Source organism: Triturus cristatus, chromosome 3_1, assembly GCF_964204655.1.
Source record: "Triturus cristatus chromosome 3_1, aTriCri1.1, whole genome shotgun sequence".
Classification (NCBI taxonomy): domain Eukaryota; kingdom Metazoa; phylum Chordata; class Amphibia; order Caudata; family Salamandridae; genus Triturus; species Triturus cristatus.
Genome location: NC_140583.1, coordinates 859,119,149 through 859,143,014, shown reverse-complemented (window position 1 = coordinate 859,143,014; position 23,866 = coordinate 859,119,149). Strand labels below are relative to the sequence as shown.

General features: G+C 45.5%; 1 protein-coding gene across 4 annotated transcripts in view; it reads right to left on the bottom strand.

The window, feature by feature from the left end:
• Positions 1 to 23,866, bottom strand: part of LOC146861186 (neurabin-1-like) — a 611,401-nt gene that overhangs the window by 216,831 nt on the left and 370,704 nt on the right. For all 4 annotated transcript variants that reach the window (XM_085645289.1, XM_085645286.1, XM_085645285.1 and 1 more), the window contains exons 11-12: positions 21,342 to 21,493; positions 8,668 to 8,992 (exon numbers count right to left, since the gene is read on the bottom strand). In XM_085645289.1, the coding sequence (XP_085501415.1) occupies positions 8,668 to 8,992; positions 21,342 to 21,493 (477 nt within the window). The remainder of the gene's footprint in view (positions 1 to 8,667; positions 8,993 to 21,341; positions 21,494 to 23,866) is intronic.

Sequence of the window (23,866 nt, the reverse complement as noted above, 5' to 3'; positions counted from 1 at the left end):
CACTGGGGAAGGAGGATTCATCCCACAACTAAGGCACGGCTTAATAGTCTGGTTTATTGTGATTTTACCAGTGAAATATATGCAACACTGCTACCCTCTACCTCACAAACAAAGGATATTTGGCAACCCCTTAGGGAATATTAATTAACAACTGATACCGACTCCCAACTAATCCTACCCAACTATACCCACATTCAATTCCTATTAGGCTGAAGGATCATAACTGTTCCACTGGTTATTACAGTGCTGCCCATATGTATGCTCCGCCGTTGAATGATATGCTTTGATTGTAGAATTTGATGGTTGTATCATCATTGTGCTCATTTTGGCCTTGAACACCAAACTGATGTAGGAATGTCCAACTTTGATGTGCTCTCATTCTTTGTATTCTCTTTTGAAAATCTATAAATCAAGTTTAATTAAAAAGAAAAGTGAGAAATTTACATGAGTCTTAAATCTCAGCAGGCAGAGCCTGCATGCACTAAATTCCCTTCTCCTAGTAATGGATTTCTCATCCTTAAAATTCATAACCAATGACCTTAGATACTTACATTAGAATAGGGTAATAAGATATGGTTTACAATCACTAATTTATGCACTGAATTAATGTTATTAAAGTCTTTAACGGATGGCATGTATATTTAAAATTAACTGTTAATGTTTATCATTGAATTGTAGTCATTTAGAAATGATCTGTACTGGCTTACTTTCTGGCTTAAAAAGACACACTTAAATTTCCTATTCCCTCTTCCACATCTCCTGATCAGCTTTAGGAGCTGAAACCTACTTTTTGTTTTCTAGTGTAGCAGCTTGCTTACAAAAACACGGGTTTTAGTGGCTAGAAAGGGAGTCATTTGAATCCAGGGGGCTATTACAAACTGAAAAACACCTTGCACGAGATTTTGGACTAACTTCTACACAAAGGGTACGTTGAGCTAGCCAAAAGGTAAGCATCATACATGCAGCTGTTGCACTCTTCTAGAGATCAGCAGTAAGCATTTTGCCGACCTACAGACAATAAAATGCTAGGGATTTCCTCAATACATTTGCAACTATTTACCTTTGCCAATAATTCACTTGTTATCCGAATTGACTGCCATTCTTAATACCAAAGCAAGCTTACCAAAGTAAATACTTCTATTTAATTCTACTATGTTTTACTTCTCACAATCAAAGTTGGGGATTATGTATACAAATTACACTGCAACAGGTTCTGGTTGGTCGGGGGCTGTCTTAATACTGAAGTGTTTCCTGTGACAACCAACTGACTACCAGCGAGACCCCTGTGAATTCCAAGCGCTACAGGTCATATAGGCAGGTTTGCAGTGAACTAAACTGGTGGCACATGGATTGGTGGTGAAGAACAAAATTCAGTTTAAGCTTTCAACACTACAGAAAAGTGTGAATGACTGAGTTAATCTCACTTTTAAAAGAACCAGTTTTCTTCTGTAACATTGAAGCAAAAACCCTCCAAGGCATTGGAGTCACCTGAACCCAGGAAGGGCACTAACAATGAACCTACTTCTTCAGATTACAGAATGATATCAACACCAATGGGTTCAGGAGTCCTCTGAAGAGAAAGGACAATATGTCTGAGAGAGCAAGTTTTCTGTTTCATAGCGTTACAAAACATTGAAGAAATTATCAGGTGGTTAGATGATACAGCTCACATATCTACTTTTCTAGGAAGGACTACATAAGCCTTTCACTATCAAATTAGACATAGGTTAACTGTTGATGTAAATACTAAGGCAAATATTTTCCAATTTCTTTAGAGATCTTTTAAACAGAGTACTGCCTGTCAGTTAAAAAATAAATGGCTAGACAATAATCGAGATGTTCAGATTCAGACTATAGGCATGAAATGCTTCAGTGCCTAGCGGTCTGAAATAGGGCATTTGAAAAGGACTACTTTTCATGCATATGGGTGTCTGATTGGTGCTCCGGAATAGAAGTGTACAAGAAGCTTAAATTCCACCGCATAGCAAGGTTTTATATAGTTGACCTGCTCACAAATGCCATAGGCATTATGGGGCAGCGTTCTAGCACCCACCACACACCCCAGTAATCTCTGCGCCCTCCGATAGATTACCTGGATTATGGAGGGAAAGCCAACATTTGACCACATCGATTTTCACAAAGACTTGAAATAGTATTCTATCATACAGCATGGGGAAACACTTCGTACATTTAGAGAGTAGAGTGATGTCCATGAAATAATTAACACCAAGTGTGCACACCCACCAAACACTGACAATAACCAATTAACTATGTTTGTGAGGCATAATAGTGCAATCCTAACAATATCCCAGGTACTCTTAACATCGGTCTAAAAGAATACCCTAAATCCTTCTTCCTAGGCACAGCTGGTACAACTACCGGAGATCACTATCTATCCACATGACAAAGCACAACAGCTCTCCAGAACCTTGGGGGCTAGCATGCCATAGGCTGTTAGCACAATCCTATCTCACAAAGTAAAAGAGGTCTAGTAGACGTTGGGCCCTAGAACACATTTCTCAACACAGCGGAATATAAACCACCCGTGAAATCAGCGTACCGTATTCCAAAGGCAAACAGCACGAAAATAAATTCCCATGCAATCTTCCAGAGTGGCGTTGTAGATGCTCTTATGGCAGTTATGCACTGCAGAATGCCACAACAGAAGTGTTTTACTGAAGATTTTCCTAAAATCAAGTTGTGATGCATTCATACCAAACAATTTGTATGAGAAATGATCAGCAGAGGAAGAAAGGGTTTCAACCATAGCAAAAATCATAAACAGTTTAAAGGATTTATGTATATTTGAGTTACTAGGAAAGCACTGCAATTTTTACACCACCTTAAAAGAAGGATGCGTACGAGAATTATTGGACTTGGAATCTTACTATCCCATACAAAATTCTTAGGATAGACTTCAATACCTGGATGAATACCTGGATCAACTGTGAAAATGAAAAGTGGAGAGCAGAAGTAGGCATGTAATAAGAACCCCATTACTGAAAATGTCTATTAAAATTGGTATTGGACCACAGCCAAACAAACACTCCAAAATGTCAAGCCCCTGGTCAGATCATTTATTTGTTTTCCACTTCCTCACCCCTTAAAACAAGGGAATGATAAGCTTCACAGTCTACATTCTTCTCTATCCACTGAACTCCCAAACCCAGGACTACTAGACCCTTTTAGATACATAGCCTTTGACTTATCTGGCCCATGGCAAACTAAAAAGAAGCAATTCAACAGTTACCTAGCCAATGAAAAACAAGTGGCTTGGTAATGGAGACAAAAATATTTCCAAAGCAGTATAAAGCAAATACATAAAACAATCAACATGGGTATGGGGGATATTACATACTGTATAAATATAACAACATTCACCTGCATTGAATGGCTCCATCACATAGATGGTCTAACAATAGATTTAATCAGCAGCAAAGGCGGTCTCCTTGGTCTCGAAAATCTACTCGCCCATTCATTATGGTGAGTTAGATTTTATCAGGATGAGCTGATTTGTGGGCATACTTGCCCATTCTGGCTAGAGCGCTTGAGATGGCAAATAACAGGCGGTCTGTTTGTTCAGAAAGTGAATGAGCAATTAAAAGGCCTTTAAATCTTGTTCTCATTTGCCACAATTGCTATCATTCAAAGAGGTCAAATGTCAGCGTAAGTCTTCTTACAAATTGCTGCTTATTTTATTATGTAGATTCGGGTTTACTTTTCTTTCTCACTTTGTAAAGTGAACTGTCTGACAATTGTGCTGTATAAGGAGTGTTAAATGAAAGGCGTAGGATGTCAGACTTTTGTAACATTTAAATAGCCTGAAAATGAACTGTACAAACATTTAGAAATATATCAGCAGTTAGTAAAGCACAATGTTCTTGTAATTTTGAAGTGTGGTGGAAACAAAGATTGTAATAAGATCTTACTTGGTGATGCACAAATGATAAATATTTGCTGAAACCCGATTTGCAGACAGTATCGTTGGTATGCTGCATACTTTTTATCAGTAAAACAGCATATCTCAACAATTTTGTAGCCATGTAAAATGACAGTGCACTAACACATGTCATGCTATAGTAATAAAATTAGAAAAATTTGAGAGTTTTAAATATGAACTGAGATATATTCCTGCTCCGATGACAATGCTGTAAGTGAACTAAGAGGCAAGTCAGGGGTCATGTGTACCCTACATGTGGACCAGTTTATGTGTTAGGAGCATTACAGTTAGGCAGAGTTCAGACAAAATATCAGAGTGAAGGGGAAGCATATTGCCATGGCTGTCCTACGTAAAGCAATTACAAATATTAGCCTGGGCCTTCGCAGAGCGATTTGACATTACTGCAGGATCCATACTGCACGAGGTATAGGCATAAGGAGTTTGAAGCGCAAACACACACACTTAAGCCCAAAACATATGAAAAAAAATACACAGTAAAGGCAAACTTCATCCATTCCCCTTACCTTTTAACTAAGATGAAGCTAACAAGTATTGGTAATACCCAAAGGTATGGCTTTAAAGGAATGTTGTATGGCAATGAGAAGGATTAGAAGTAAGTTGCATGGGAATTGATATGTATATGTGAGGAACTATAGAATAACGTTGGTACAAGTTAAAAGGTCAGGCGACAGTTAAACTGTCAAGCCAGACCTAAAAATCCATGTAGGTTAATGACTTCCCTTCTCCAAAGTGTAGTGCTGCCCCATAACAATCAATCAATCAATCATCGGCATTTGTATAGCGCGCTACTCACCCGTAAGGGTCTCAAGGTGCTGAGGGGGAGGTGGGGGGGGGGGGGGGGGGAAGCTACTGCTCGAATAGCCAGGTCTTGAGTTGTTTCCTGAAGGAGAGATGGTCCTGGGTCTGCCGAAGGTGGGTGGGAAGGGAGTTCCATGTCTTGGCTGCCAGGTAGGAGAAGGATCTTCCTCCGATGGTGGATTTCCGAAATCGTGGGACGGAGGCGAGAACGAGGCTGGCGGAACGGAGCTGGCGGGTGGGTGTGTAGAATGTGAGGCGGCTGTTGAGGTACTTCGGGCCTGTGTCGTGGAGAGCCTTGTGTGCGTGGGTGAGGAGTCTGAACGTGATCCTTTTGTTGACGGGGAGCCAGTGCAGGTCTTTCAGGTGGCCGGAGATTTGGCTTCAGCGCGGGATGTCTAGGATGAGTCGTGCTGAGGCGTTCTGAATGCGCTGGAGTCTTTTCTGAAGTTTGGCAGTGGGTCCGGCGTAGAGGGTGTTCCCGTAGTCCAGGCGGCTGGTGACGAGGGCCTGGGTGACCGTCTTCCTGGTTTTGGTGGGGATCCAACGGAAGATCTTACGGAGCGTACGCAGGGTGTTGAAGCACGATGATGAGACGGCGTTCACTTGCTTGGTCATCGTGAGTGAGGAGTCCAGGATGAAGCCCAGGTTGCGTGCGTGGTCCGTTGATTTGGGTGCGCTGCCCTGGGCAGGGGGCCACCAGGAGTCGTCCCAGGCGGAGGTAGAAGGTCCGAGGATGAGGACTTCCGTCTTGTCTGAGTTCAGTTTCAGGCGGCTGTTCTTCATCCACTCGGCGACGTCTTTCATCCCTTCGTGTAGGCTGGTTCTGGCGGTGGCAGGGTCGTTGGTGAGGGAGAGGATCAGCTGGGTGTCGTCGGCGTAGCTGAGGATGTTGAGGTGGTGTTGGCGTGCGATGGCTGCGAGGGGGCTCATGTAGACATTGAAGAGGGTCGGGCTTAGTGATGTTCCTTGTGGTACGCCACAGATGACTTCGGTGGCCTTGGATCTGAACGGGGGGAGGCGGACTCTCTGGGTTCTTCCGGCGAGGAACGAGATGATCCACCCCAGTGCCTTCTCTTGGATTCCGATGTTGCTGAGGCGCTGTATTAGGGTGCGGTGGCAGACGGTGTCGAATGCTGCGGAGGGGTCCAGGAGGATGAGGGCCGCTGTTTCCCCGTTGTCGAGCAGGGATCTGATGTCGTCGGTGGCTGCGATGAGGGCGGTCTCAGTGCTGTGGTTGGCTCAGAAGCCGGACTGCGAGTGGTCGAGGGATCCGGTCGTCTCAAGGAAGGCGAAAAGCTGTCTGTTGGCGGTCTTCTCGATGACTTTGGCAGGAAAAGGGAGAAGCGAGATGGGGCGGAAGTTCTTGAGGTCGGTGGGGTCCGCTGTTGGTTTCTTCAGGAGGGCGCTGAGCTCGGCGTGCTTCCAACTCTCCGGGAAGGTGGCGGTGTTGAAGGAGGCGTTGATGATGTCCCGGAGTTGGGGTACGATGATGGAGTCGGCTTTGTTGAAGACGTGGTGGGGGCAGGGGTCGGTTGGGGATCCGGAGTGGATGGTGTTCATCGTGCGGGTGGTGTCTTCGGGGCTGACCTGGGTCCAGGCGCAGAGGGTGGTGGTGGGGGGTGCAGGTTCGGTGGCTGGGTGCGTGGTTGGTGCGCCGAAGCGGTTGTGTATTTCGGCAATCTTGCTGTGGAAGAACGAGGCGAGTGAGTCGCAGAGGTCTTGCGAGGGAGTGATGTCGTTGTTTCCGGCGATGGGGTTGGAGAGCTCTTTGACGATGCTGAAGAGTTCTTTGCTGTTGTGGGCGTTGTTGTCCAGTCGTTGTTTGAATTCTGTCTTCTTGGTGGTGCGAATCAGCTGGTGGTGTTCGCGGGTGGCGTGTTTGAGCGCATTCATGTTGTCAGTGGTCTGGTCGAGGCACCAGGCTTTCTCGAGGGTGTGGCAGTTCTTCTTGGAGTTCTTCAGTTCGTCGGTGAACCAGGAGGCTATTTTGCTGCCGTGTCTGCTGGGGGGGATCTTCAGTGGTGCGAGGACGTTTGCGCAGTTGGTGATCCACTGGGTGAGGTTGCTGGCTGCTTCGTTGCGGTCCGTTGTGCTGGCGGGAGGGTTCTAGATGCGGGAGGTGGTGAGCTGGTCGGCGGTGATCTTGTTCCAGTTCCTGCGGGGAACCTGATGCGGGTGGTGGTGGGTCGTGGGTTTTCTGAAGCTGAAGTGGACGCAGCTGTGGTCAGTCCAATGAAGTCCGGTGGAGTGGCTGAAGGAGATGTGCTTGCTGGAGGAGAAGACTGGGTCAAGCGTGTGGCCGGCGTAGTGGGTGGGGGTGTTCACCAGTTGCTTGAGCCCGAGGTTGGCGAGGTTGTCCAGCAGGGTGGTGGTGTTGCTGTCCTTGTTCTCCAGGTGGAAGTTGAGGTCCCCTAGGAGGATGTAGTCGGCGGAGGGGAGGGCGTGCGGACTGACGAAGTCAGCGATGTCTTCGCTGAATAGTGTGCGTGATCCCGGGGGTCTGTAGATGAGGGTGCCTCTGAGGGTGGTCTTGGGGTCGGTGTGTATCTGGAAGTGGAGGTGTTCGGCGGCGGGGAAAGTGTCGTTGGAGCTGGTTGTGATGCGGATGGTGTTCTTGTGTACGATGGTGATGCCTCCTCCAGTCTGGTTGACGCGGTTCCTCCGGGTGATCTTGTATCCGCCCGGGATGGCGATGGCGGGCGCTGAGGAGGCATTCATCCAGGTTTCCGTGAGGAAGGAGACGTCTGGTGATGTTGTGTCGAGCATGTTCCATAGCTCGATGGCGTGTCTGGACGGAGCGGGTGTTGAGCAGGATGCACTTGAGGTGGTTGCTGCTGGTGTTGGGCTTTGCGTGTGCAGAGTAGGTCTGGAGGCAGGTGAACTTGCAGGCTTGGCAGGTGAAGGGTCCGTGGGTGCGTTTCAGGGTGACTTGGTAGCAGGCAGGGTGCTGGTTGGGTTTGAGTGCGATGAGGGTGGCGTTGTCGTAGGTCCGTTGTTGGCTCTGGCGGGGGCCAGGGGTACTGGCGCTGTGAGCGGGACAGGCGCGGACGGGCGCCGACGGGCTTGCCTGTGGCTCGCCCTCGGCGCGCCGGCGGCAATTCCGCTGCGCGCATCCGCTGCGCGGCTTCCATATGAGGGGGCGAGGGAGGGAGGAGCAGCTGGGAGGTGGGAGCGCGGCGGCCAATGGGATGCAAGGGGGCGGGGCCACCGGGACGCAGCGGCGGGAAAACAGGTGGCGAGGGGAGAAGAGGCGAAGAACGAGGGTTACAGAAGAAAAGGGGGCAAAAACAGGGCACAAAATGTACAATTAGGGCACAGGCACTCAGGATACAGAAGTCAAGAGGGATCACAACAAATTATCTTGTTACCCAAGACACTTTAATAGCATCCCAATGTCATGTATGCGCCCTTGAAAGCTCAAACTCTGGTAGCTAGAAAAATAAAAAGACCACAGCTGTGTGTGGAGTAGGAGCACTTTTTTGTGGTAGTACAAAACCTCTGCCAAATCATAACATGTAATCTTGTCTCCCAACATGTCGGCATAGCCAAAGCCCCTCTCTGGTGATGAGCATGTAATTCTCAGGCGACAGTTGCACTGTCAATCCAGACAATAAAAACACACACTGAGATAGTGGAGTCAACTAAGTGAATAAGAAAATAAAGTGAAACAATGGGTGTTATGGCAGAGAATTCTCTGTTTGGTTTCACTGCTAGCTACAAGACTATGGCATTTCCACAAGTTGGTAATAAAAAGGAGTACGAGTTAAAATAACAAGCCTACCTTTGTTCTCTGCAACAAAACCATTAGGGAAGGAGATACTAAACAAAGTTGCTTTTTTTGTTTCAACTAAGTTTTAAATTATTTTTTTAATGCAAGACACAAAGAATCAAATATGAGCAGCACTAACCATGTTTTTCTTTTACTTTGCCTTTTGATTCGCTCGGTTTGATATTTGTAGATTTGACAGGAAAGCCTATGGGTACACTCGGAGAGTGAACTGCACTTGTGCTGTTTTCAACCTCAGATTTGTGAATAGGAGATGAATGAACAGAAGCAGAAGGACTTGAATCCAACAAGCTTCCCAAGCTTCCAGAGGGTTCAGTCATTTCAATGCTTTGATTATCTGCCTCATGGAAGGTAGAGTCACAAGGATCTTCTGATGCCTCTAGTGTCTGCACTTCATAAGACGTGCAGAGGTCAACCTTTTGTGCAGTATCATCAGCCAATTCATCCTGTAAAAAGAAATTTATTTTGGATTACTAATACTGCTAGGTATGCTATTTCCCTTAATTATTTCATTGTATTCTCATGCAGACTCTCCAATAACGACTGGTTGAAGAATAACTTCCTTTAATTGTGAGCATTGTCAATAAAACTTCAACTCTAACAGTATGCTCACAGAGCTGTCCAAATCCTAGCCTAAAAAGCCAGTCAAGGACAGTAAAGGAATATGCTACTTACCAGTATGCATCTGTTCTTGGCATGTAGAGCTGCAGATCTACACACTATGCATAGATCGCCATCTGGTGTTGGGCCCGGATGTTTGCACTTGTTTTTGTCCTGGAAAGTCTTTGTAAGTCACGAGGTAGGTGACTCCTCCTTTGGATCATAGTGCACATGGGCATCGGCTTCATCCTCAGATTGTTTTTCACCAGCAGGGAAATGATGGTGCTTTGTAAGAGACAGGAAGATGCCCTTGTAAGCTGAATCTAAATAAGATAATACTGGAACAGATAAAAGAAGCCGGGGAGGCGGGTGGGCGCATGTAGATCTGCAGATCTACATGCCAAGAACAGAAGCATACTGGTAAGTAGCATATTCCGTTCGAGGCATATGAGCTGCAGATTACACACTATGTATAGATTGTATAGCAGTCCCATTCCTTAGCAGTGGCCACCAGTATCTGTTGCAGTAGTCTGAAATAGGGGTTCAAGTACAGCTTGGCCCACACTAGCTTGTTGATTTGATTGCACATCTACACAATAGTGCTTTGTGAACGTGGGTGGTGTAGACCATGTAGGTGCTTTGCAGATTTCATCTATTGGAATGTTCCCTAAAAATGCCATAGAAGCCCCTATTTTTCTTGTAGAGTGGGCTCTAGGAAGGACAGTTAAAGTAAGTTTTGCTTTGTGGTGCAAATTTGTATGAATTTAAAAATCCATCTCGCTATCCCAGACTTCAATATGGGATTCCCTTTGTGTGGTGATGAGAAAAATGAAAATGTGTTTAGTTTTTCGAAAAGGTTGTGTTCTCTCAATCTAATAGAGCAATGCTCTTAACATCTAAAGTATGAAGAACTCTTTCTGCGACTGTGTGTGTTTGCGAGAAGAATACGGGCAACTCCACAGATTAAGGTGGAAGGGAGAAATGACTTTAGGGAGAAATTTAGGATTAGTTCGGAGAACAACCTTATTGTGGTGGATTTGTAAGAATGGTTCCTGAATAGTTAGTGCTTGTAGCTCACTAGCTCTTCTAAGAGAAGTTATGGCCACTAGGAAAGCAACCTTCCATGTTAAGAATTGTAGCTCACATTTATGTAGAGGTTCAAAGGGAGGTCCCATTAGTCTTGTGAGAACGATATTTAAATTCCACACAGGTGAGGGTGGTACTCTGGGAGGAATTATCCTTTTGAGTCCTTCCATAAAGGCTTTCATGGCAGGTACCCTGAATAGTGATAAATGTTGTCTATTTTGTAGATATGCTGCTATGACCTTTGTAGGTGTAGTAGGTAGCTTATGACGTGTTGGATAGACACATCTAGGGGATTGATGTTATTGTTATGACAATATATCACAAATAGTTTCCACTTGGCTGCGTAGCAGGCTCTAGTGGTAGGGCGTCTAGCTTCCTTAATGAAGTTCATACAGTCAGGGGGAAGGTTAAGGTAACCGAGTTCTAAGATTTCAGGAGCCAGATTGCCAGGTTGAGCTGAGCTGGGTCCGGGGGTCTGATCTCTCCACGGTTCTGGGCTAAGAGGTGTGGTGAAAGGTGTAATCTTTGGTGCGGAACTACTGACAGTTCTAGCAATGTGGTGTACCACGGTTGTCTGGCCCAAGTTGGAGCAACTAGAATGATAGTGAGTGTTGCCGTAGTTTGCGCACCACAAGTGAGTGGGAGAGTCGGAAAGGCGTACGCAAATCTGCCTGACCAGTTCATCCATATCGCATTGCCTTTGGACATTGGGTGTGGGTATCTGGCGGCGAAGCTTGGGCATTTGGCATTTTCGTGGGTGGCGAAGAGGTCTATCTGTGGTTGCCCCCACATTTGAAAGAATGGTTGAAGAACTTGTGGATGGAGTTCCCACTCGTGGATCTGTTGCGTTTGACGACTTAACAGATCGGCTATGGTGTTTTGGACTCCTGGGACATGTTGGGCTAGGAGAAAAATGTTCTGAGTTATAGCCCATCTCCATATGTTCTGTGCTAGCTGAGAGAGCTGCAGAGAGTGTGTCCCGCCTTTTTTCTGTATGTAGTAAATGGCTGTCATGTTATCTGTGCGGACTAGGACAGTCTTGCCTGATATTTGTTTTTGAAATGTTTACGGGTAGGAATATGGCCAGTAATTCCAGGTGATTGATGTGGAATAACTTTTGTTGAAGTGTCCACCTGCCCTGCATGGTGTGATGTAATAGGTGAGCTCCCCAGCCGGACAGCGATGCGTTCGCTGTCATGACAATTTGAGGAACTGGCTCTAGGAACGGTAGCCCTTTTGAAAGGTTTTTGGTGTTCCACCACTGCAGAGAGCAATGAGTGCGACCGTCTACCAACACCAGATCTGTTAGCCGACCTTGAGCCTGGTTCCATTGGCGTGCTAAGCACTCTTGTATGGGACGCATCTGGAGTCTTGGAGTCCATCATCCCTATGAGCTGCATGAACACTCGAACTGGAAGAGAGTGATGCGGCTAAAATTTGGGTAGGAGAGCGAGAATGCTTGCTATCCTGGCTGGACTGGGATAGGCTAGCGCCATTTGAGGAGTCTATTGTGGCGCCGAGGTACTGTTGCATGTGAGAGGGTTGCAGATGAGACTTGGTGTGGTTTATTGTGAACCCCATGTCGTGGAGTAATTGGATAGTCGCGTGAGTGTGATGAACACACTGGTTGTACGAGCTGGCTTTTATGAGCCAGTCGTTGAGGTATGGGAAGACGTGAAAGTGTGGTCTCCTTAGATGGGCTGCGACTACTGCTAGGCACTTTGTGAATACCCGTGGTGCTATTGTGACTCCGAAAGGGAGTACTTTGAATTGATAGTGCTGCCCGTCCACTACAAACCGATTATATTTTTTCTGGGAGCTGCGTGAATGGGAATATGGAAATGGGCGTCCTTGAGATCTAAGGTAGCTAGGAAGTCACCCTGTGAAAGTAGAGGGATGACTTACTGAAATGTGACCATGTGGAAATGGTCTGATTGTATGTATAGGTTTAGTGGCCTGAGGTCTAGAATAGGTCTCAGAGAGCCGTCTTTCTTTGGTATGAGAAAATACAGGGAGTAAACTCCCGTGTTTTGTTGATGCAGGGGAACTAGTTCTATTGCACTTTTTTGTAGTAAGGAAATTATCTCTTGTTTCAGGAGTGACAAATGTTCTGCTGACATTGGACGCTGTTTGGGTGGAAGGTTTGGGGGGGTAGAGGTAAGTTCGAGACAATAACCTGATTGCACTATTTGTCGCACCCACCTGTCTGTGGTGATGTTGGTCCAGACAGGAAGGAACTGTTGTAGTCTGCCCCCAGCAGGAGTGGAATGGTCCAGGGGAAGCAGAGGAAAGTCATTGGGCAGGGGTGGAGGCAGAGCGGGTGTTGTTAGTCTTGCCTCTGCCCTTGTTATTGTTGCCTCTGTATCCTCCTCTCTGATAACCTCTGGTGAAGGTGGACTGGGTGGGAGCCTTGTTAGAGGTGGATTGGGTATCAGATGAGTATCCCCTGGAGTTGCCCTTGTAGGATGAGCGACGAAAAGAACGTCTGGGAGCTTGCGATTGCAAGGCTCCCATTGATTTGGCTGTTTCTGTGTCCTTTTTCATCTTCTCAATGGATGCATCAACATTAGGGCCAAAACGGTGTTGTTGGTCGAATGGTTGCTTGAGGATAGAGCTTTGCACCTCAGGTTTAAAACCAGAAATGCGTAGCCACACGTGCCTACGGAGAAGGACGCTTGTGTTTACTGCCGTATCTGCCACATCGAGAGCGCACCGGATGGAGGTGTTGGTGATAATTTTACCCTCCTGTATGAGGTCGTTGGCCTTATGTTTGTATTTGTCTGGGAGGTGTTGGAGTAGGGACTCCAACTCATCATAGTGAGCCCTATTGTATCTGGCTAACAAGGCCTGAGTGTTTGCGATGCGCCAAATGTTAGCTGCCTGTGACGCTGTTCTTTTGCCAGAGGCGTCAAGGTGTTTAGACTCTTTGTCGGGCAGAGCTGCATCACCGGTCTGCGAATTAGCCCTTTTTCTAGCATTTGAGACCACCATGGAGTATAATGGAACAGGGCCCTTAATGTAAGCTGGGTCTGTAGGGGCAGCTTTGTATTTTTTCTCAATTCTAGGATTGATGACTCTAGCCCTGACAGGGTCCTTAAATACTTCTGTAGAGTGTTTAATAACCCCTTTGAACATGGGTAAAGTGGATGTGGGACTTTGGGTGGTGTCAAAAGTGTCCATTAAATCCTCCTCGACCAGTTCTGTATGTAGGTCGACCCCATGGTACTGGGCAGCCCGGTGTATCAGCTGATTAAAACCCATGGTGTCTTCTGGTGGGGAAGGCCTAGAGGGGTAGATGTCATCTTGCGGGACATTAGGGACATCAAGCATATTATAGTCATCCCAGGGGTCAGGGGAACCTGGTGGACTGGGGTCCCCTAGTGGCAGGTCGTTGTCACCGTCCCCTGTGTCATCATCTGTGTCGTCATTGTCTACTGGTGTAGGGGATGGCGTAGGAGAACGAGGTAGTGGGGAGGTGGAGATGGAGAAAGGACCCTAAAAGGTGATGTGGCTATGTCCCTCTTTTTAGGTGGTGGAGCTGGTGCAGGCATGTCCAGTGGTCTTTTTCTGGAACTCCGAGTCAATTGACCAGTTTTAGGGTCTTTAGTTAAGAGTTTTTTGTTAAGGGTCTGGTCGAAAAAGCTCTTCTGAAGAAGGTTGGGTGTTTGGCGCAGAGTGTGTCGGCAGAGGGCTTTTTTGCCACTGGCTCCGGAGTGGTTTTCGGCTTCGTGCCGTGTGGTTTACCAGTCTGTGTGTGCTTCTTCGGTGTCGATGGTTTTTTCGGCTCCGAAGAGTGAGAGTCCGAACTTTTGGGGTGTGGCTTCTTCGTCGGCTCAGAGTGTCTTTTTGGTGCCAGGGAGTCACTGCTTGGTGTCTTCGGTGCCGAGGGCTTCGGGGTGGAAGTAACGGTCAGCCCGGAGGATGGGTGCGGCTTCTTTTTTGATGCCGATGATTGGGTTTCTGTGCCGGTGACAGGCAGACTCGAGCCAGAGTCGCCGGAAGGCTTGGTAGGCTTCTTTGCCGGGCCGGAGGGCGGGGCATGGTAAGCAGTGTGTCGGTGTGCACCTGAGCCCGAAGGTGAAGGTGTGACCGAAGCCTTTGTTGTAGGGAGTGGGTCAGGGTCGAGGTCTCTACTTACGACCTGTTGAGCTGGAGTCACTTCTTCGACGGAGTCATCGGCTTCGGAGGCGCTGATGATGCCTTCTTCGACCCGCTCCTCTGGTACATTGACGCCCTCTTGGAAGATGTTGGGGATCGAACTCGACGAGCGAGCCATGGTCCTTCGAGCTAGTCGATCCCGGATGGTCTTCTTCGAGCGGAAAGAGGCACAAGCTAGGCAGTCTCTGGCCTCGTGCTCAGGAGAGAGGCAGAGGTTACACACCTCATGCAGATTGGAGTGGGGAAATTTCGACCCACATCGGGGACACTTTTTGAAAGGCGTCCTTTCCATAAGCCAGATGCCAAGGCTCACGTCGGCCTGAAGGCCTTCTTCGACGACCAGAATCGAAGACTTGTAGAGATGCGTGCCGATTAGGGTTCGCGATCGAGACAATACCGTTGAAAGGGTGAAGGATTGCGCATTGAAACAGGAATCTGTAACGGTTCCGAACGGGAGTGCGAGAAACACATCCAAGCCCGATGGCGGAAAAAAACAATCTGAGGATGGAGCCGATTCCCATGCGCACTATGATCCTAAGGAGGAGTCACCTACCTCAGGACTTCCAAAGACTTTCCAGGACAAAAACAAGTGCAAACATCCGGGCCCAACACCAGATGGCGATCTATGCATAGTGTGTAATCTGCAGCTCATATGCCTCAAACACACATTTTCACAGATTTTAGAGTACGAAAAGATGACAGCTAACTATTGGAGACAATACAGAATAGCTTGTAAGGAGAATATATTAAGAAACACAAGGATGCCATTAAAGGAAAAGTAACAAAACAATCTAGAATTTCAGAAATTTATTAAAATGAGTTGAATATTACAAGCAGTGCCATCTAATGCATATTAGGTTGGTACTAAACTGCGGTTTAAAAAATTCAATGGCATACAAACCTTACACAAGACATGATGGCAGAGTTCTCCGGGCTGTGGCAAGTATTGCTGATTGTCCTGACAGCAAGAGAAAGCAGATACCACTGCAACCTTACTGAAGTGGCAAGTTTATCCCGTTTTGGGCTTTGACTTTAAAGGTGTAGCAAGGCTGAATAGCCTCAACTTACTCTTGAAGGTTGGTGTGGTATAGAATCTTAGGTTGAGTCAGTAAAATCAGGTGCAATGAAAAATATTGTTAAGTCATATCCTTTTGTAAAAGGAAATAAAATGTATTCAGGTCAATTGTTTTTTTAAGGATATTTCTCTTCAACATTCTTTGTTGACTCAACTGCAAAGGAAGTAAGACCAATTTAAATACCTTTGTTTGCAAGGAATCAGTGACATGCCCCTGGTACAAGTAAAACAAGGTAAGAGGCTTCCTAAATATTTTCATGTTTTTTTGCTTGTGCACCAAGTCAAATGGGTTAGCTGACTAGTTTTCATTCGTTTACCAGCACATGCCGGCATGTTGTCACTTTTCCTAACAGACTGCACAGCTGCAGCACTCAAGGTCATGTTGCTAAACTGACACTCAGGTGTGGTGCTGTGCAACAGGAGGGGCAGATGAGGCAAGGCCTCAAGTTCGAGTATTCCAATGAACTTGAACTCTTGTGGTCCAGAACGGCTGCATACAGGGAGTCCACAGTGGTACCCAAAAATGGGGAGGGTAATGGTGTGGTAACAAGGGGGGGCATGAAGCAAAGGTTGCAGTAAAGAGCAGCAGCAAAAGGCAAAACGGGCTATAGAAGCAGGCAGGTCACGCTCCTTGGGGTACATCACAAATGGAGGAAATGCAGTCACAGAAGAGGAGGAAGAGGGCCTTGGGCAGTGCATGACTGCAGCTGCTCATGGTGAAAGTAGGTGTCTTACGTCTTGAAGTCAACCGACTTGCAACTTTTTTTTTTTTACCTTTGCTGTATATACTATATATCAAAGTGAGGTATAGTGTGTAGAGTCCAGTGGAACCCAAAAGGTGGGCAGAGGTGAAGTAGATAGCACCTCACTCTCTATTTGTGGTAGTGTGGTCGAGTAGTAAGGCTTTATCAGAGGACAGTGTTAATCATTTGTTGTAAACACTCAGTCAGCAAATGAATTCACACACTCTAAGACAACTTCAGATTATTTGTTTCCGTATAAAAATATTCTTAGTTATTTTATTTTCAGGAACCATGACAGCCTGGCACAGGTAAGCAATAAATTCTTTACAGTAGTAATGCAGTTGTAACACAGTTTGGATTGCAATTGTATATGCACTTTGTTTTGTTTACAGTATTGTTACTGAAAATGCAATGCTTTGCAAATACAGTACATATACTCTGTATAGGCTTTTTAGTAAAATGACCAGTAGATTACTTTGCAGATTACTTTACTTACACAGTACAGTATACCTGGATACTGCACTGGGACATTTCCTGTAAACAGGTGAGTAAAAGTGTTGTTGTTACTTACTCCACACTTAAAAACTTTTCATGGAAAAACAGTCAATGTTATCCTATGGAGGAAAATAGTGTTATCGGTTAACAGGTAACAGTGAGAAAGTGCAGTCTTTCTGCATGGTATGCCCCTACTTTTTGCTGAATTGCTGATGTTCTTTGACTGAGTGTGCCCTGGGCTCCTGCTATTCAGGTACCCAGGGCCAATGTTCCTTCAATAAAATTGCATTGAAACCTAAACCCAATTGGCATCCCTGGTCACAGGTAGGCCCCTGGTAAATGGTACCACAGGTACCCAGGGCCCCGTGACCAGGGAAGGCCCCCAAGGGCTGCAGCACTTATTGTGCCACCCTTAGATGCCCTGCACCTTTTCACTCACACACTGCCTTTGCAGGCTGTGTGTCTTGGTGCAGAACAAAAGTGAAGAGTTGACATGGCACACATCCCTGTGTGCCATGTCTGCAACCCACTGCTCTGGCCTGGATCCGCGACCCCTCCATCTGGGTGCACTATGATAGTGGTGAGGGTACAGGTGCATGAGCCGTGTACCCCTACAGTTGATTCTTAGGCATTGTAAGTGCTGTGCTGCCATTAAGAGTATATGGTGCTGGGAGTTTGTCATTAGCAACTCCACAACACCATAATGGCTACACTGAAAACTGGGAAGTTTGGTATCAAACTTCTCAGCACATTAAACCCACACTAATGCCAGTGTGGGATTTAATGTAAAATGCACAACAGAGGGCATCTTAGAGATGCCCCCTGAAACTCGACCAACTTCTAGTTTCCCAACTGAGTGGCTGCTTAGCCTGCCATCAACAGACATGTTTCTGTACCTCTGGGTCGAGAGCCTGCAGCTCTCTGGGTCCTGAAACAATGCACATCCTGGGACGATATGCCAAGCCTCCTCCCCCAGGATGGGCAGGGTTCACGAAGGGGAAGCTTCAAAGGCATGCCGCCTCTGTGAGGCTCCCCAGACCATTTGCTGATTTCAGCAACTGGTCCCCACTGGTTCTACCCCCCACTTTGGGCAGGAGTACCGGCGGGAAAAGCAAGTGAGAGAAAGAGGTGTGGCCACCTCTGCCAACTCCACCCCTCAGGTGGGGGAGGCGAGGTGAAGCACAACTCCGAGTCCCCGTCTTCTTGAGGATGGGGGGAGCCAGCCAACCAGGGACAGGCTCCTGCCCCCCTCCCACAGGAGGGTGGCATGATAGGGGGGGTACCCACCCCAGGGAAGGGACCCATTGGTCCCAGCCCTTTACCTGGCATCGATGTGGGTTTAAGGTTCTGATAAGTTTGATAACCAATTCTCAGTTTTCAGTGTATCCATTATGGTGCTGTGGAGTTCGCAATGACAAACTCCCAGTACCATATACTCTTAATGGCAGCACTGCACTTACAATGTCTAAGAATGGACTTAGACACTGTAGGGGTACAGGGCTCATGCAACTGTACCCTCACCACTGGTATAGTATAGCCAGCTAAAAGGGTGACTGATCTATGCAGGGCAGTAGGGTGTAGGCAATACACACAGGGATGTGTGCCATGTCGACTCTTCACTTTGTTCTGCACCACGACAAGCAGCCTGCAAGAGAGGAGGGGAGGTGCATGTGCGTGTATATATATGTATATGTATGTATATATATGTATATGTATGTATATATAAAGGTACAGGGCCTCTAAGGGTGGCACAATAAGTGCAGCAGCCCTTAGAGGTCTTCCCTGGTCACAGTGCCCTGGGTACCTGTGGTACCATTTACCAGAGGCCTACCTGTGGCCAGGGATGCCAATTAGGTTGAGGCTTCAATTAAGTTTTAGAGAAAAAACATAGGCCCTGGGTACCTGATTAGCAAGAGCCCAGGGCGCACACTGTCAAAGCACATCAGCAGCTCAGGAAAGTGGGGGCAATCATGCAGAAAAAGGGCAATTTCTCACATTCGCAATGTGGGAAGCTTGTTAAGTTAGTAATTTCCATTGTCAATCAAAGCAGCATGTGGTCTGCCAGTTTTCAGACCAGTCCCAAGTCCTCACTCCATCACACCTGCCCCTTCATTCTTCCTGCCTATCCAGAAGTCCCAAGGTCGTTTCCTTGATTTTACCATGCTGAAACCCCCTACACAGCCCACACTGTCCACAACAACACTGTGCAGTTTGTACCTTGGAGAATTCCAGCCACTATTTCCTGCCACAGAATGTCCTGCCCAATAAAGCACCTATAGTGGACTAGGTGGGTTAAAGTTTCTAACCTTTCAGGGGACAGTATTAGAAACTAGTTATTGACATGTAACAGCTTCACAAATTTAAACTCTCCTGGATTCACATGCAAGGCAGTATTTTACCATCTACTGTTTGGAGGTCATGATGATAATGTGCATAACAATGGGTCTCATATGGAGGAGTTTAGTGGAAAAGACCCCAGTTTGCCAAATTGACTGTTCCCCTGCACTCTTTAGTCATGAATGTCCATTTTCTTTCAGGCAGAGCCTCCAACAACTCTGCTGGTGGAAAACCTTGACTGACATCACAGCTGATATTGGGGATTTGGTACTTTTCTCCTGTTCGGACTGCCAGGGAAAGACTGGCCAGTACCAAACAGGAGAACAAATCCCCAAACACTGAAATGCAGGGCAGCACAGAGTAAATGCCAGCGGCAGAGAAATTCAAGCACTCAACTCATAACCTTTTTGCTTTCCTCATTGGCTACTGGTAATACCTCAACTTTCCGTGGATTATATAGGCCAATACGGGTGGACTCAGCAGTGGAAAATGTCAACCATTTGTTCAAACGATGATAGATCTACAGACAGAACTAGATCTACGGATAGAGAACACTAGAGAAAAAGGTTATGATGTGAGCATTTTCTTTTTAGCTTTCCCGTTTCTGAAAAATGCCAACTGGCTACAACAGTAAGGAAGTGAAAAAAAAAAAAAAAACACCAATGGGAGACAGCCTAATTTTAGCTGCATAGAGTTTGCTCCATGCTATGCACCATCTCTTTGGAGACAAAAGTACTTACAGAAGAAAAAAGTTACTTACCTGTAACTGAAGATCTCTACCGCATGTAGTGTGTGAAGTGAGTTTATTTGAGCACTGCTTGCTCTATCAGAAAAATGAATATTATATGAATTAAATTTTCATTAAAGATTCGATAACATCTACGGATCAGACTAAGTTTGAGGTGACCAAGAAAAGCCTAATAGGCGCGTGGGAGTTTGAGGTAAAGATACTGCACTTTGAAGGGCTTCATAAAGAGTGCATATATTGTCTTCATCTGGCTCAAAGCCAAAGAACCTAAGAATTGCAGAACATTTTCTACATAAAAATTGAGTGATTGAGAGGCAACATTGTTATTGTGGATGCAAAGTTGAAATCTGAAGATATCTATACCTCCGAGAAAGAGGAGGAAACCTCAGCAAAATCTTTCAAAAGAACTTATTACCAACTCTTCAAAGGAACAATCTGAGGGAGAACTTCACAGAAAAATGCATAAAAAAATCTTCAAGGAGGAGCCTACTTCCTCAGAATTCACAGCCAAGACTCAAATAATCCTGTCAGACAGCCGGCTAAAAATATCAGCTGAACCTCAATATCCTACGAAAAGGAAGCCGATTATGGAACCACCGACCAACAAAGCAATCATCATTGCCAGCGTCAAAGACTGAATCTTTATCACTGTCAACAACATTGTTGTCTGTGAAAGCAGCTTCAATGACATGATCCATGAAAAAGCCATCATTCATGATAAAATCTAAGTTGACAGGAGCATCAGACAACTGAATCAAAGACGACGCCATCTATGAGGTAATTGGTGGAGATATCGTTGACGGTATTATCTCCAAAGAGGTCGACGGTGACGACAAAGACATCAACGTGAACATTGTTGACCCAGATAACATTAGCGTCTTAGTCCTAAATACCATTAAGCAAAATACCAATAACAATGGCTGCAGATACCATATCTTCAATACATATTGCATGACCATGACCAGCACAGAGTTTACTGTCACAACACCAACAACAAAGACAATAACAAATGAAACAGAAAATACTGTCTACTCCAAAAAGGTTCCAGAACAACATGGATTTCTGATGCAGGTATCTCAGGTACTTTAAGACCAAAAAAAGCTTCCCCTAACAAGGTGTCCCCTTATCTACCACAGCTCCTTTTAGACAATGAAGAGTCAGATATAGAAGGTTCTTATGGTCCAGCTTATAGCTCAACTCAGTTAAATATTAAATATCACACCTCTGACGAAGAGAATGAGGAGTATGAACATAGGATATTCTCTTTGAATAAAGGGGAACACATCTACCAATCTTTTGTGCAACCTGAGGAAGAATGTGTTCTGCAAGGTTCAGAACAAGCTATGCAACATCAACAAGAGATGATGCAGATAGCATGGGCTTTGGCTAAAGATTTACACCTTATGGTAACAGATTATAAACGTTTTCCACAAGCTCACACTGCTAACTAAATACAATACTGCATGGTTGAGTTCCCTATGCCAGGAACAAGTAGAAATGTCATACCCAATATTTAATCATAAAGATGTATTCCATGTTTACATTAGTCATACCTCTTTATTTAAAATATGTTCTTCACTTCCAAGGGATTCTTTTCGTTTCACTCGAGAGGGTCGCTGACGTTTTACTTTAAGGGCAAGTTGAGCTTTTGCTTTATGAGCACTGGTATCTAACCGTTCAGTTTCCCCTACAGATGTATCAAAATCTGGAGATAAAAATAAAGGAAAAAATGTTTAAAATGCCGTTAGTAGTAGCACATACAGAATAACCAGAACACTGTGCAATTTATTTAAAGATCACATTATTCAGAAGTTTAAAACATTGCATTGTGTTAAGTCAGAATTATGCCTATTGCATGAAAGCCATCTCTACAACTACATTTAATACAACACAAAGAAAGGAATGTGTGACCTTGTAAGCATTTGTTTGTAGTGTGAAGTGCTGTAGATTCAAATGCTCTGCATACTCATGCCATCTAGCTTTGGATGTTTGCAACTTCTTTTTCTTCAAACAGGTCTTCCAACTGATGACGCAACTCCCTTAGTTGGTAATGTGCATGGACACCTACTCAATTTTTACGATTGTTTTCCACACAGCCGGTGAGTGTATAGATGGAGCAGTCGATAGGGCAGTTTGGTGATGAGACAAGAATGTATACATAAAGAGTATAAGTATGTAAGTAAAGAACGGAATCTCTAACAGCCAAAGGCTTGCAGGGAAGTGGATGAGCACGTGAATCGACAGCACTACACACTATGAACAGATGCTTACAGGGTAAGTAACATTCGAAACGTAGCATTTTTGGCGGTAGAAACAGATGTTCTGCATTGCCTGTAAAGCAGTACTCCGCTAAGCAATGGTTAGCCTGAGGATTTGCAGAAGATTGAAACAAGGTTGTTAAAACAGCTTGACCAACTCTAGCTCTAGATCCACTCAGTAATGCTTTGTAAACATGTGTGGCGTGGACAAAGTAGCCGGCTTACAAATGTCAGCTATGGGATATTTCCATGGAAATGGAAAGTGGCTCCTCTTTTTTCTGTGGAATGCAGCCTGGGATGGGGAAGGCAAGTTGTTTTTAGCCTTAATGTAGCCAGTTTGGACACACTTGACAATCCATCTGGCTACGCCTGACCTGGAGCGTGGCTATTTGTGCAGTTTGGCAAAAGCCAAAAAACGTTGCTGAATATAGCGAAAGGACTGGGCTCTGTCAATGCAATACACAAGGCCACACTTGACATCTAGGGTGTGAATAGCCTTTTTGGGTACTGATTGTGGCTGAGGGAAAAAGACAAGGAGCTCTATGGTCTGGTTGAGGTGAAAGAGGGAATACCACTTTAAGAAGGAACTTGGGGTTAATCCTGAGCACAACCCATTGTTATTAACTTAGAAGGAAAGCTCCTGTAAAGTGAGGGTCTGCAGCTCGCTAAGATGTCTCAAGGATGTAACAGCGACAAGGAAGGAGACCTTCCAGGAGAGGAACTTTAAGAGGCCTGAAGGTACTGGTTCAAAAGGAGGACTCTTAATCTGGGATGGACAACATTAAGGTTTAAGACAGGAGATGTGTCGGACTCTGGGTGCAATAACACATGTGAATTCTTTCCTGAAAGCTTTGATAAATGGGATTTTGAATGAAGACAAGTGTTCCCTGTTCTTCATGTGGGCTACAATAGTGGTCAAGTGCAGACTAATAAACGTGTAAGCCAGGCCTGATTTCTTAAGTGCAGAAGATAATCTCTTGGACTGTAGGTTTCAGAGGGTCCAGGTACTAAGATAGACAGTAATGGACAATCATTTACCACTTGGCTCCATAAAAGGCTTACGCTATAGGTCCATGCATTCTTGAGGAAGACCAAGATAACCGACTCTAGGTCCACAGGAGCCAAATTGCTAGACTGAGCTACCTGGGGTTGGGGTGCCCAATGCTCCCTTGGTTCAGAGTGTGCTTCTCAAGGGCAACAATGGACTTTTGAGGAGGGATGGGAACCCAGAGCAGTCTGGCCTATTTGGAGTCCACCAGGATTAGACTAAAGAATGTCTGCCAAAGCTCTCAAACCAAATATGGAAGGACTGGGTGAGGAAGAAAAGTGTAGGCACAAATTCCTGATCAATTCATCCATAGAGCATTGACCATGGACTGTGGAGCCTGGAGGCAAAATTTTGGCATTTTGTGTTATGAGCGGTGCCCAAGAGGTCTACCTTGGGGACTCCCGAGCTGAGGAAGTATGGGAGAAGGACTTGTGGCTGGAGTTCCCACTTGTGGACCTATTCCTGTCTTCTGCGGAGCTGGTCTGCAAGTCTGTCCAGTCTCATGAGGTACTTTTTTCTGTGTATTTTGATCATTGGCTTTTTGTCTTATGAAATGAAATTTTAACTTTGTCGCATTTGTATGTTTTTAAAGTCAATATGTATTTTGATTGAATTCTCTATTGAAATTTATGTTAAGTAGGGACTAGAATAGATTGTGTTTTTAACGGTGATGTATAATATGCTTTATATACAATAAATTACAATTGTTTTTCATAATATACTTGTGTGAATTTTACAAACATCTGATCATTATAAATTGTAGACACAGTCA